Here is a 12,461-nt window from a genome sequence, read left to right on the forward strand (position 1 = left end):
ATACTGTTTCCATGCACAATTGGCTTGATTCTGCATATATTTCTAAGAGACGCTGAATGGATGTCGGTTCAATGACATCCGACTTGGTGACAATAACGGAAGTTCTAGAAACTACTGGAATTTTGGCGATATTTCAATTAAGAGCAAATATACGATATCTCTCTAGAAGTGCTTTGGCTTATTATGGAAACTATAAAAAGGCGAGAGACAAAGTTCAATCAGTAGTTATAATAGAGTGACTTCTTTCTTTGGAATGTTGATCTCCAGTTTTCATGGCACGCTTCACGCTGTTGCGATTATTTAAATTTTAGCACTCAATTAGCGCCGCTACGTCGACATTGGATTGCATTCATTACTTTTTAAGCTTAATATGAATGTAATTCAGTCTTTTGTTTAAACAACATAGACATACTTTTACTGAAATCAAAATTATTGATTTTGGTTGCTAATCAAAATAACTACATCATGCTCAGAAATAAAAAAATAGAATTATAAATGCTAAAGCATGCATACAACCCAATTCTCGATAGCAGCCCCAGTGGAGTGTTAAGGGTTAATAATTATTTGCTTTTTTTTATAGATTTCTGGAATGCTTTTGTGTAACTTTGCTAGTGAACATTAGTTGAGTTTTCACTGTACACTCACCGGATTTGGTTTTTCCGTTACAATATACATCCAATATGTGTCTCTGTCCATGCGTTTTCCATAACAATACACAGGCAACATCTATTTTCATAAATTATTTATTTTTTCTGGCATTTTCATGAGTAAAATTTATTATTACTATAAAAACTTTACTAATAGACACTTCTATCTCACGAAAAAATGCATCAAATTATAATACTCACCATACCATTGTCCGTCTTATTTCATGAAATTTTGTAATTGAACTTATATATCCGGTAGAAATATTTAAGGAAATAAATGTTTGCTCCACTTTTTGGGACCCAAGTGTATCGTTTTATTTGGATTTATTTCAAAACAAGAAGAATATAAGAGAAAGAAGAAGAAGAAATAAAAAAAGAAAGAAAAGAAATATAATAAATGAGAAAGAAAGAATAATAAGCTAAGGAAGAAAGAGAAGAAAGAAATATAATAAGCGAAAGAGAATAAATATAATAAATAGATTTGAGAATTTCTCTAAATCTCTCAGAACGAAGATTTAATAATGGAAAACCAAAAAAAGCATGACTCTAAAGTAAAATTCCTACTTTATTTATATTTTACAATCAAATGCTATATTTTCAAACAATCTAATGTTCACACTGATTTGATCTAACCAACAGATATAAAATATTAATGCCAACAAATAAGCGCAGGTCCTTTTTATTAACTTTTATTTGCACTTGCCACTTTTTTATTCATCTTATTCAACATTATTCAAAATGTCATTATTTTTGCATTGTTCCAGCTGATCTTTGGTGCATCTGTGCTTTTTGGGATCAAAGGCCGTTCCAGGTGGACACTCTTTCTTTAATGGCTGGAAGTTGACACATTTTATGTACCTTCGACAGTTCAACCCATCAGGTAAAAGTTGGTTTGCTCTTTTGCATACAGATTCCTCACCTAAATAGAAAATAAAATTCGAAAACAGAAATTCGTAAATAGAACAAAAATTTAGACTATCAATATTAGTTAAACAAAACTGATTATCTTGAACAATTGATTATCTCTTACAAATAACTTGAGAATTGAGATTTTAAATTCAAAGTTGTTTAATGTATTCCAAATTTAACATAAGCACCGAAGTTCTTCAAAGAAGCATGTTTCGTTCGAAATTTATATCACGTTTAAGTAATAATTGGTGACAATACATAGTTTGTTAATAATAAATCCAAGCATTTTAAAAAAAAAATCCCAGAATTTAAACAATTAGAATAACGCATAACAATTACGACCATATATTTCTATTATCCTATAACACGATTTTAATGGCCGCTCTACTAATTTCCAATTATTAAGTGTTTAGTGTCGATCTCGTCCCATGTAGAGAAAGATTGAGTACTTATCTTTCAACAATAAGCTGCAATAATTTTCAGCTAAACAAATCTCTATAACAATGGCTTCAACACAAGTTGCTAAAGATTGTTTCTATTCAGCCAGCTACAATCCATTCAGTGAGACCACGGATGCGTAACAATTGTCTAGTAGCATGTAATTGCCCCATCGATACAAGAACTTGCTATTGCCCGCTCTGTGAGAGTATGTGTGCTATCTTCCTTCTAAGCATGCGTGATCTTATTGTAATCTTGTAACTAGCTGATTCTATACCCACCTTTATCTACTGACTGGTGGGACACAAGGTTTCATGGAATTTATGGCAGTGGAATTCTGTCTATCTGATACAGTTGCTAACACAATTTTATTGGCGACTCTACTAATTTAGAATCATTAAGTGTTCATTGGCGATCTCATCCCATGCAGAACAGCAAAGGCCCATTTCGTCAGAAAGTGTGTCTTTCAGCAGTTAGTTTCTATAATTTTTGACTAAACAATGGATTCAAGTCTCTAAAGTTATCTCAAATCTGGAACTCACGGTTTCATGGGATTTGTGCCAGAGGAATTATATCTGCCTGATGCAGTTGGTAACTCGATTTTATAAGCAACTCAAATAGTTTCTAGTCAGTCTTGCTCTGGTCATGCCAAAATGATGCAAGTCTATGTCATTTAATTGATTATTAAGAAAAATTAGCTTCAATTCAGTTAATAATTATCTATAACTAATTTTTTAAATCATTCTATGTATAATGATCCTTTAAGATTCTGCTTCTGAATGTCAGCATACAATCATGCTATGTGAGAATAAAGGTTTTGTCATTTCTTTTAAATATTATGAACGTCTGAAAGTTAAGATAACGATAACAAGACAAAGAAATCATGTGAATCTTTCTGCGTTATAGATTGATTATATGTTGCCACTGTTGTTCTTCATTAGAAAGCGGAATTTATCCTCATAAACATATAATGTGATTGGGACAAGGGGATATCATTGGGAATAGCATTCTACTATCAAAAATTTCAAATGTAGCAGGTGCCCCACTAAATTTCAACTAGACTGTATTTGGTGGAGTTGCAAATTGTAGTTTTATGCAAATTAATAAATGGATACTACTTCATATTTAAGTTAGAAAAAGCTACAAATGACATATTTAGAAATATATTTTAAGGCTTAAATTAGAATTTGAGGGTCAAACGTTTACGTTCATCGATTACATTCAAAAGCATTACGAAGAAATCATACAAAATTTATTTTACGTGAAATAGAAAAGTAACTAAAAACACTGATGATGTAAGGGACAACTTACTTGCTTCATCAGGACATTTATCCCCCTCGATGCAAGCACCATTAGCATCTCTATAGACATACTTCTCAGGACAAGTCTTAATAATTGGAATGCCGTCATTGCAGACCATGAATTTGTGGCAGTCAGACTTTACTGGGAAAATTCCATAGGATTCTGGGCACTTTTCATCCACTACAAAGAAACAAAAGGAAAATGCAGTCTAATGTTGGTAATGACTGCCAATCAAAGAATAAAAAATAAGGCATCTCAGAAAAAAAGTAATAGATTTCAGGATCTTTCAACAATGAAGCCAATAAATAAATGTTCACCTACAGTTCTATGCAATAAGATGCCATGTCTATACAGGCATAATAATTATACGAAAGAGAAACTGAAGACTCATTCCATTTTTCAATTCACTTTTTTCTCAGAAATATGTCTTTTTATAGGTCAAACTTCCAGGTTAGGGGTAAAAAAATTATTCTGCAAGTGAAATGTCTTTAGTTTCCATTATTTTATCAAGGATAGAATGCTGATAGAAATAATTGCTCTTAACAATCTAATATCTTTTGAATAATGATTACAATTGTTTTTAAATAATGCTTTTTAATACGCAATCAACTTTTTATCATTCAATTTTCAGTTGTCAATGTTCAGCATTGGTTTTAAACGAAAGTTCTGTAATAATCACATTCTTACAAAGACTCAGCATATATAATTACGACATATGTTGAATCAGCATCCGACATTCCAAAGTTGTATAGAACACCAGAATTTCAATGCAATAAGGACCCAGAAACCACAATCATTCAACTAGCCCACAAATATGGGATCACTTCATCATTATCCTATATGGATTTGAGAAGACTATAATGTAGATAAAATTCTGATAACGGTTCATAAGTAGGTAGATGAGTAGGTACAATAAAAAACATGCGAAACAGGTTTTGTAAAACCATTTCTCAAAAACCGACTTAATACTGATTTTTCTTCGTTCTAACTTAACGTTTCAAACTAGAATATATTCATGTATTACTTGTAATTTATGATATAATTTACAGAACCGTAATTATTGTGACTTCCAAGATTTTTATTTTGAAATTCTCCTAAAATCAATTTACTCCTTTTATGGTGTTAAATAATTATTGAAAATGAAATTCGCGTATTTGATCGATGCTCTTTTCGATTTCTTGCACATCTGCATCAATCATTAAAAATTATTGAAGTAGACGTTAATCGAATTGAATTAATAAATTTCATTTAAAGAACTGATAAATAGTTTTGTTCTGAATAAAAAGTTTCCTTTGCATTAAGGTTTGCTAAATTGGGACAACTATTATGCATTTAAGGCCACTAGAGATGTAAACCCATTTTATTTCAAAATCTCAAGTTGGCATTAAATCGCTTAAGACAATAAGCGTAATCTACGTTAACATTTTATGTGGCTTTTATAACTTCCGAAAGATCAGTAAAAGTAGCTGATCTTTTGAACATTCTTTGTCAGCTGTGGAAATTATATTAAATGTTGTGGTGGACGATCCTTGAACATTCTTTGAAAGTTGTAAAAGTTATATTAAATGTTGTGATGGATGATGCTTGAACATTCTTTGCAACTTGTAAAAGTTGTATTAAATGTGGTGGTGGATGATGCTTGAACATTCTTTGCCAGTTGTAAAATTAATTATACTTGAACATTCATTGCCATTTGTGAAAGTTACACAACAATTTGTGGTGGATGATGTCAATTGAACAATACAAATTCATTTCCAACGTGAATTTTAAACATACAGTTTTAAAGGATTGCATAGTTACCATCCAAATGACTTCTAAGTGTTTTCCTTCCGCAGTCTGGATTATCATCTGGAGGGATACAGTGTCTGATAGAATCATACTTGAAGTCCTCAGGGCACTTCTTTTCTTGGCTGTCACCATTTACGCATTTGATGTACTTCGTGCAATCTTTCGGGTCTGGGAACATTCCTGTTCCATTTTTGCATCTTGCTGAAAATAAAAAATGGCAATTTAGAAGCATAGAAAAAAGAAATTCAAGAAAAAGCTCTCAAAAATGCTACCTCTTTGGAACAAAGTGGAAGAAAAAAACTGTTATATCTTTTGTCTAGATTTTTATGCATGGTGGGATATATTTTAACTCATCTTGAAAAGTTGAAGTTACTCATATACACACAATTTAATATTTTATTTAAAGTTTTTAATTCATTTAGCAATACAATGCACCAACGATGAATGGAAAAATCATTTTAAAAAATATATATCAGTAAACTGAGTGTGCTGTGTATTGTGTGATGTAAAGTTGATGTACTGTGTGATGCAGTGAATTTTTGTATCCATAACGTTATGCATTGCTTTTTTACGAGTAAATAAATTGTTTTGTAATTAAAAACATGTTATTTGATGTTTAATATTAATTTTGCAACTCCGAAGTAGTGGGGTTATATATGTCCCATCCTTTAAAAAAAAGACTTATCGAAATTTTATTATTTCTTTTATTATTTTATTTTTTATGAACGTTTTATGCCAAATAATCGAAATAAATATGTGTGTGTGTGCTTGTGTGAGTTTTCAATTTTATAATAAAAAAATTCTCAGAAATTAGAGTTTTTTTTTTTAAATCCATATGCTTCAAACAGTTAAATTATTATATCATTTAACGTATTTTTATCAGAGAAAGTAATCTCCCAAACTTTCTCCCAATCTGTTTCACATCCTACACACTCTTGTATAAAATTGTAAATCCTGAGAATTGCTATGAATGCATTACATGGTTCTGATGAATAATAATCACAAAATGCAGATATTTGTTGTGAATCTTACATTTTCACTGTATCCATCGTTGAATATACATTTTGGGTGCATTTTTTCATGGCCGATTGAAAGCAACATTTAACGCGGAACTATAGTTGTCACAAATTTCATTTATTTAAATCATTGCATTTATAAATTATTGAATTTGTAAGCAAGTGAAAGCACAGACCGACAAATGAACAATCATTTAATCAATTTGGTTCAAAATTAGATAAGAATATAAAGGCGAAATCTGCGTTCCTGATTTTATCGATCAAGCTCTAGATATTTTGTATTTATCGAATTCACTTGTAGTCGACAAGTTTGAGCCAGTCAAACCGACTATCTCAGAATGAATTGCGTTCAAAATTTGATATAAATCTACAAATTCGATCAAAAATCTACATACCAAATTAGTTTGAGGTTATGGAGTTCACAAACAGGCAAATATAATTCAAATATAGATTTTGGAACAGAGGGAAACTGCAACATGGGGATTCGTCAAAATCTGGAATTCGAATTTTTGGTCGATTATAATGTATTCTCAACACTTTATGTACGAGGAAATAAATATGTCAAATATTTGTTACTATTTCCGAAATATTTAATTTCTTTCTCTTCTTAAACATTTTGAAAACTAAGACTGGCGACCCTTGCTTATATTGAAATACATGTTTCTAATAAATCCATTTTTCTTACTTCGTTAGAGAAATATTTATTATTTTGTACCGAAACCTGTATATCCTAGAATATGCCAAGGCAAAGAGTTGGTAGTTACTGATTCAGCGCATCTACATATTTATAGCTAACTAAAAACCTATTTTAAAAATAATTACTTTCATGTGTCAAAGACGTAACAAAAGATTGCAATTGCAGACACATGTTTCTTATTAGTTCTTATTTGACTACGTTAAATTGAGAAAGAGCGAACTATTAGCAATTTTCCTATTCTCTTCGGTTATCAGAAATGCTTGTTCTTTCTTTCTCATATATAAAGTACTGAAATCGTCAATGAATTCGACTTTGAAATGGATGAATCTACACATTTCAGATCTCCCTGCCACCGAAAAACAAGTTTTAGGAATTATGTCTGTTTTTTATTTAACATGATAATTCAAAAATTCTTTAAGCTAGACGAATGATCTTGTAGTCCTTACACCAAAACAGGAAATTTCTATCAAATTTTGAACAAAATCCATTCTCAAAAAAGGTTTTATTTATTTATTTATTTTTGTCTGTTAGATCAAAGGTGAACAAAGGTAATTAATTACAAAGGTGAATTAGGTAATTACAAGATGCACATAGCTTCGAAATTGATGAATCTCCATTTTCAGATCTTCCTGCCACCGAAAAAAGGCGATTTTGGAATTATGTTTGTTTCTCAACATTATAATTCAAAACTTCTTTGAGCTAGCCGAATGAAAATGTAGTCTTTATACCAAAATAGTAAATTTCTATCAAATTTTGAACAAAATTCATTCTGAAAAAAGTTTTTTTTTTTATCAAAATACAGGTGAACACAATAATTACAAACTTGAATGAAAACATTTGGTGTAGAGATTTAGCACTGAAAATGTAGAACTATATCGAAATTTCAACTTAATCTGTTTGAGTGCCTACGTATCTGTACTTTCGCATGAATGCAAACGTAGTAACTCAAAGTCGATAGTATTTGGATAGTTGGAATTTGATATGTGATTTTATAAGATGAAATAGTTTCACACGAAATGCGTTCAGTTTTCTTCATTATAGTTAAAAGCACCCTTCGTTCAATTAAGGGACACTGAAAATCAAATTCTGAGTCCTCTTAAAGTTCACAATTCCGTCTAATGTATACAGTTTTTATATGAAAGAAGAAGAAACAGAAATCTTATTTGAGAACTTATGATGAATTTTAGAGGAAACCCAATTCTGATGGTAATATAACGGTTTCAAGAAATTAATCTAACTACCTTCTTCCAAGGCAAAATTATTTATTTTGAAACTAAATATGTTTATAGCGTTATAAGTTAATTTTTCATTTTAAATATTATTAAATTAGAACTTTCATTAGTTTTCTGATAATGCAGGATGCATCATAAATTCTATTGCTCGATCTGTTAATTAAAGCATTCTGGCGGGATCAAATGACGAATTTAACCGATGTTTACGTTCATGCAGGTGTTTTAATGCAAGACTAATTAACATCTAACACCTGGGTAGGAAATTTGAGCGTTCTCTTTCGGTTACTTTTGGAACATTTTTTATATCCATTTTTTCACTTAAATTCAATGCATGGAAAAAAATTCAGTGTCTCTCTCTCTGATCATATTCACAAAAATTATAATTTTTTTCTTCTTTTATTATTAAATTTGAAGTTCACACAAATTTATGATGCATTCTATATATTTATTTGAAATTATAGATTATTGACCAAAAATAAATATTTCTTCTTAGAAATTAAATAGTTGTTCGTAGTAAAGAGAAAAACAAGGAAAAATAATTTCATAATCACTGTTTGAATTAATTCTTTTCTAAATTTTTTCCTCCTTATTATTAATTAATTCAATTCCTTTTTAATTATTTATATTATTAATTCTTACGAAATATTAATTTATTAATTAATTAGTTATTTCTTAATTTATTTATTCTATTTTAATTCCATTAATTATTATTGTCATTCTATTTATTAATTCTTTTTATTATTTTTAATTAATTAATTTTATTTTAATTCTATTAATTATTATTATTATTCATTTATTAATTCTTTTTATTATTTATTAATTTATTTATTCTATTTTAATTTTATTAATTGTTATTCTTATTCTATTTATGAATCCTTTTCCTTCTTATTTTTTTAATATATTTGTTCCTTATTTTTATTTTTTATACGTCAGTTTAAATCTAATGAAATATTTGCTTGAATAATTTTTCCTTATACACTGAAATTCCACTAAATTATTGCAGTAAATAATTTATAATTAAATCTCAATAATAAAAAAAGGAATCTTTTTTTGTAAATTTCCAATTTTTTTAAAAATTTATTTAGCCGTACAATAAGGAGAATAACAATACCCATTCTTGATTTAAATATAAACTGACATACATCTTAATTTTTGCTAGTTATTGTCATTCGCATATGACAATGAGAAAGTTTTTAAATCTGTTTATTCAATTTATTTTCGAAAAACCGTTCTTATTACAGGTTGATTTGCACTTTTGATTTTACCATTTTTATTTACTCGTAATATGAAATATATCAAAGTATTTAAAGTGTCAAAATATTCCAATTCAATTTGGCGAATCGTCAAAATCTTGAGCCTAATTGAATTCGAAAAATACGTTTTTGAAATTATGCCTGTCTGATTATCGATGAATATGATTACTCAAAACGATGTGATCTAGAAGGGTGAAATTTGGTACGAGGTCTTTAAAACAAATATGTAGATTACTATCGAATTCTGAACGAAATCCATTCGCTGGAAGTTGCCTGCCCATAGTAAAAATAAACAGTATAACTGCAAAACATAAAAATAAAATTTGTTGCATGGATTTAGTACCCGGATACTAGATCTGTATCGAATTTTGAATCGAATTAATCAATTAGTTAACCCGTCTGAAGTCTACATTTTTGTCTGTAGGCTAATGCGATATTTCAAAAGCGCAATAACGTAGATAAATAAATTTAGTACACACTACTCAACTAACACGGAAATTACCAAATTTGAACACGTTGGTAGAAAACACAAGGATTTATTCAAATGGAATTCTGCACGTAATCTGTTTGCTAAAATTGTAGTTTTGTGTTATATTTTGGTTTCACTCAATCGAAAAAAAACGCATCCAAAATTCATATTTGATGTTCTTTACTATAATACAAAACTCTCATTGTGCTTGTCGAACCTGAAAATAAAAATTTTAGCATCACTTCCTTGTCAAAATCTATGATTTTATGAGGGGAGGTGGGGGGGAGGTAATCTTTTTATTAGAGAAATGCACGAAAGTTTTTTGGAGACTATTAACCTTGGTTTTAATAGATTTTCAAAAAAGTATAAATCCATAAATTTGGATATTGGTCTCTTGTATATCAAGTTATTTTAGATAACTTCTTTCAGTATTTTATCTTACATTTCAAACTTTAAGCTGATTACGGCTTTATCGTTTAATTTTAGATGTGTTCTTTCTTGAGGAGCAATTAGCAAACATAATGTAAATTGTTGTATTGGTTTAAACTTGCGAGTTTAATACGTTAATCATACAAGAAAATTGGAAGAACTGTCTTCATTTCGTAAATACAAAAATAAATTATTTTTGATGCAAGTAACAATCATTGTTTAATCTTCTTAATTTGAAATAATTTATTAATAATAATTAATGCTCAACAATTCTCAAACTGGACATTTATTGAATATTCACTCATTTAAATGTAAAGTAAGTTCAATAATTGGCAAAACATCAATCTGGACGTTTTTTTTAATCCTCTGGTATTTCTCAAAAGGCAGAATGCATAGTTTTGAAAAAAAAATAAGTCAATGCTTCTAATTTAAGTGCCATTAGTTCGACATACATTGACCGAAAATGACAAGAAAATAATAATAAGAAGTATTAATTATGTAAGTATTATATTTTGTGTTATGTATTATATATAATACAAAATATAATTAATAATAATAATATATAATTTTATGTGCACTTTGTCACGTTTTACAGCATTTTGTGCAATAAACATAGTTCTGCTGTCAAAATGTGAAATTTATTTTATCTTTTACTGATCGCATATTGATTGGTATTCGATCAGAGAAGTAAAATGCTTTTGCAAAAGGCACTTTAAAAAATGTTTTAAAGATTTTTTATGATATTTCACATTTACTATTTAAATGTTGTCTATTTTAATATCTAAAAGAAAAAATATTATCAGCTTGATCAATCGACATTTTTTTTCATATTATGTGTATCAATAAGGTCCCCACAAATCAAATACAAAAAAACCCTTCGCACTTACGATCATTCCTCGTAATCTCTGGAAAGTACTTTCCACGCCTGCTGGAAGCTGGCTGAACTGGATCAATTCGAATAGCTTCAGCGCACACCAAAACTACCACGACCAGAACGAGAAAACACGTCAATTTCGCCATTTTTCTTGCTAAAAGTACTGCTAAAAATTTTATTCTAACTTCCCTTTATCAATTCTGCTTAGATCAGTGTGGATTGAATGACGCTTTCACTTCACAAAAAATAATTCGCCGAGAGAGCCAATGGTTATCTGAAAGGAAATAAGTTGATGTGGCAATCATATATAGCACTGTTTAGTCTCGGAGAAACTGTTATTGCAAACGTCATTGAAATAGGACCGCTACTCAACGTAGCATTAACTTATTGGAATTCTCTAGCACGATTCTCATCGGAAAAGGAGGCAGGGTAGGGGGATATTCGAATAGTGTGCAATACCCAAGCAACGTGAGTAATTCGAATATTTTGGAAACATGTGTAAACAATGAGCGAGGCCAAACGATTTCCGCTGTTACGCACTCTGAGGGAGGGAGGTAAATATCAACAATAATAACACCTGTGAACACATCAGTGAACACAAATAAGTATATCATATAAAGTGACAAAAGGTCTGACGTCAACACAAAGCGAACTTTGATATTGTTTTCTAGGATGTTTGAGTTCTTGAATTTTCGTTGAAGACTTTTTTGAAATATGCCATGTAAGTCAAACAGTCCAAGTGCTGCCACATTTCTTAGAATAAAATTGAAGTTCTCGCATGACATTCTGAAATTTTTTTATCGGAAATCTAAGACTCCTGTACTTAAGCTTGCATGGTTTATGCTCCTTGTCCAGAAATTAGTTCTTTAACAAGATTTTTTGAATTTCCACTTTGGAATTCAGAATAAACACTTTGATTAAATGCTAGAGTTTAGTTTTGTTTCATTATATCAACGGCCCGTTTTAGAGCAACACTAGGGCTATTTTTGGACGAACCTCGTGATTTTGAACCCCGATCAGAGGACGAGGACGACACCTGAGCTGACACCCTCTTCTCCCCGCCACACTACATCAGTGTGTAAAAAATGCAAAATTTAAGAATTAAGAAATATTAGAATAATATTAATATTGTGTATAGTATAATTGGACAGATTCATCTTCACATAGCTATTACTATAAATACCAAGTATCTGTTTAAAAATTAATGTATAAACAGAGAAGCGAACAGTCAGGAGTTATCTTTATCCTCACTTAAAATAAAGATGATTGTTTGTGTGTAGGGGGGGGGTGCTTATGTGTGTGTGCATATGCGTATGTGCATGTGCGTGTGCGTGAGTGCATGTGCGTGTGCGTGTGTGCATATGCGCGTATGTGCGTGTGTTGACTCTCAACCTTTTGACCTATAGC

The 12,461-nt window shown here is 30.1% G+C and overlaps 1 protein-coding gene across 1 annotated transcript; it reads right to left on the bottom strand.

The window, feature by feature from the left end:
- Positions 1 to 1,194: 1,194 nt before the first annotated feature.
- On the bottom strand, positions 1,195 to 11,505 carry LOC129984371 (protein obstructor-E-like). The gene is made up of 4 exons (XM_056094242.1): positions 11,068 to 11,505; positions 5,097 to 5,285; positions 3,306 to 3,476; positions 1,195 to 1,566 (listed from the first exon to the last, which is right to left on the bottom strand). Exons 1-4 carry the CDS (start codon positions 11,198 to 11,200, stop codon positions 1,367 to 1,369), a joined length of 693 nt encoding a protein of 230 aa, XP_055950217.1. The 5' UTR covers positions 11,201 to 11,505; the 3' UTR covers positions 1,195 to 1,366.
- Between the last annotated feature and the right edge of the window lie 956 nt (positions 11,506 to 12,461).

Source organism: Argiope bruennichi, chromosome 9 (genome assembly GCF_947563725.1).
Source record: "Argiope bruennichi chromosome 9, qqArgBrue1.1, whole genome shotgun sequence".
Lineage (NCBI taxonomy): Eukaryota > Metazoa > Arthropoda > Arachnida > Araneae > Araneidae > Argiope > Argiope bruennichi.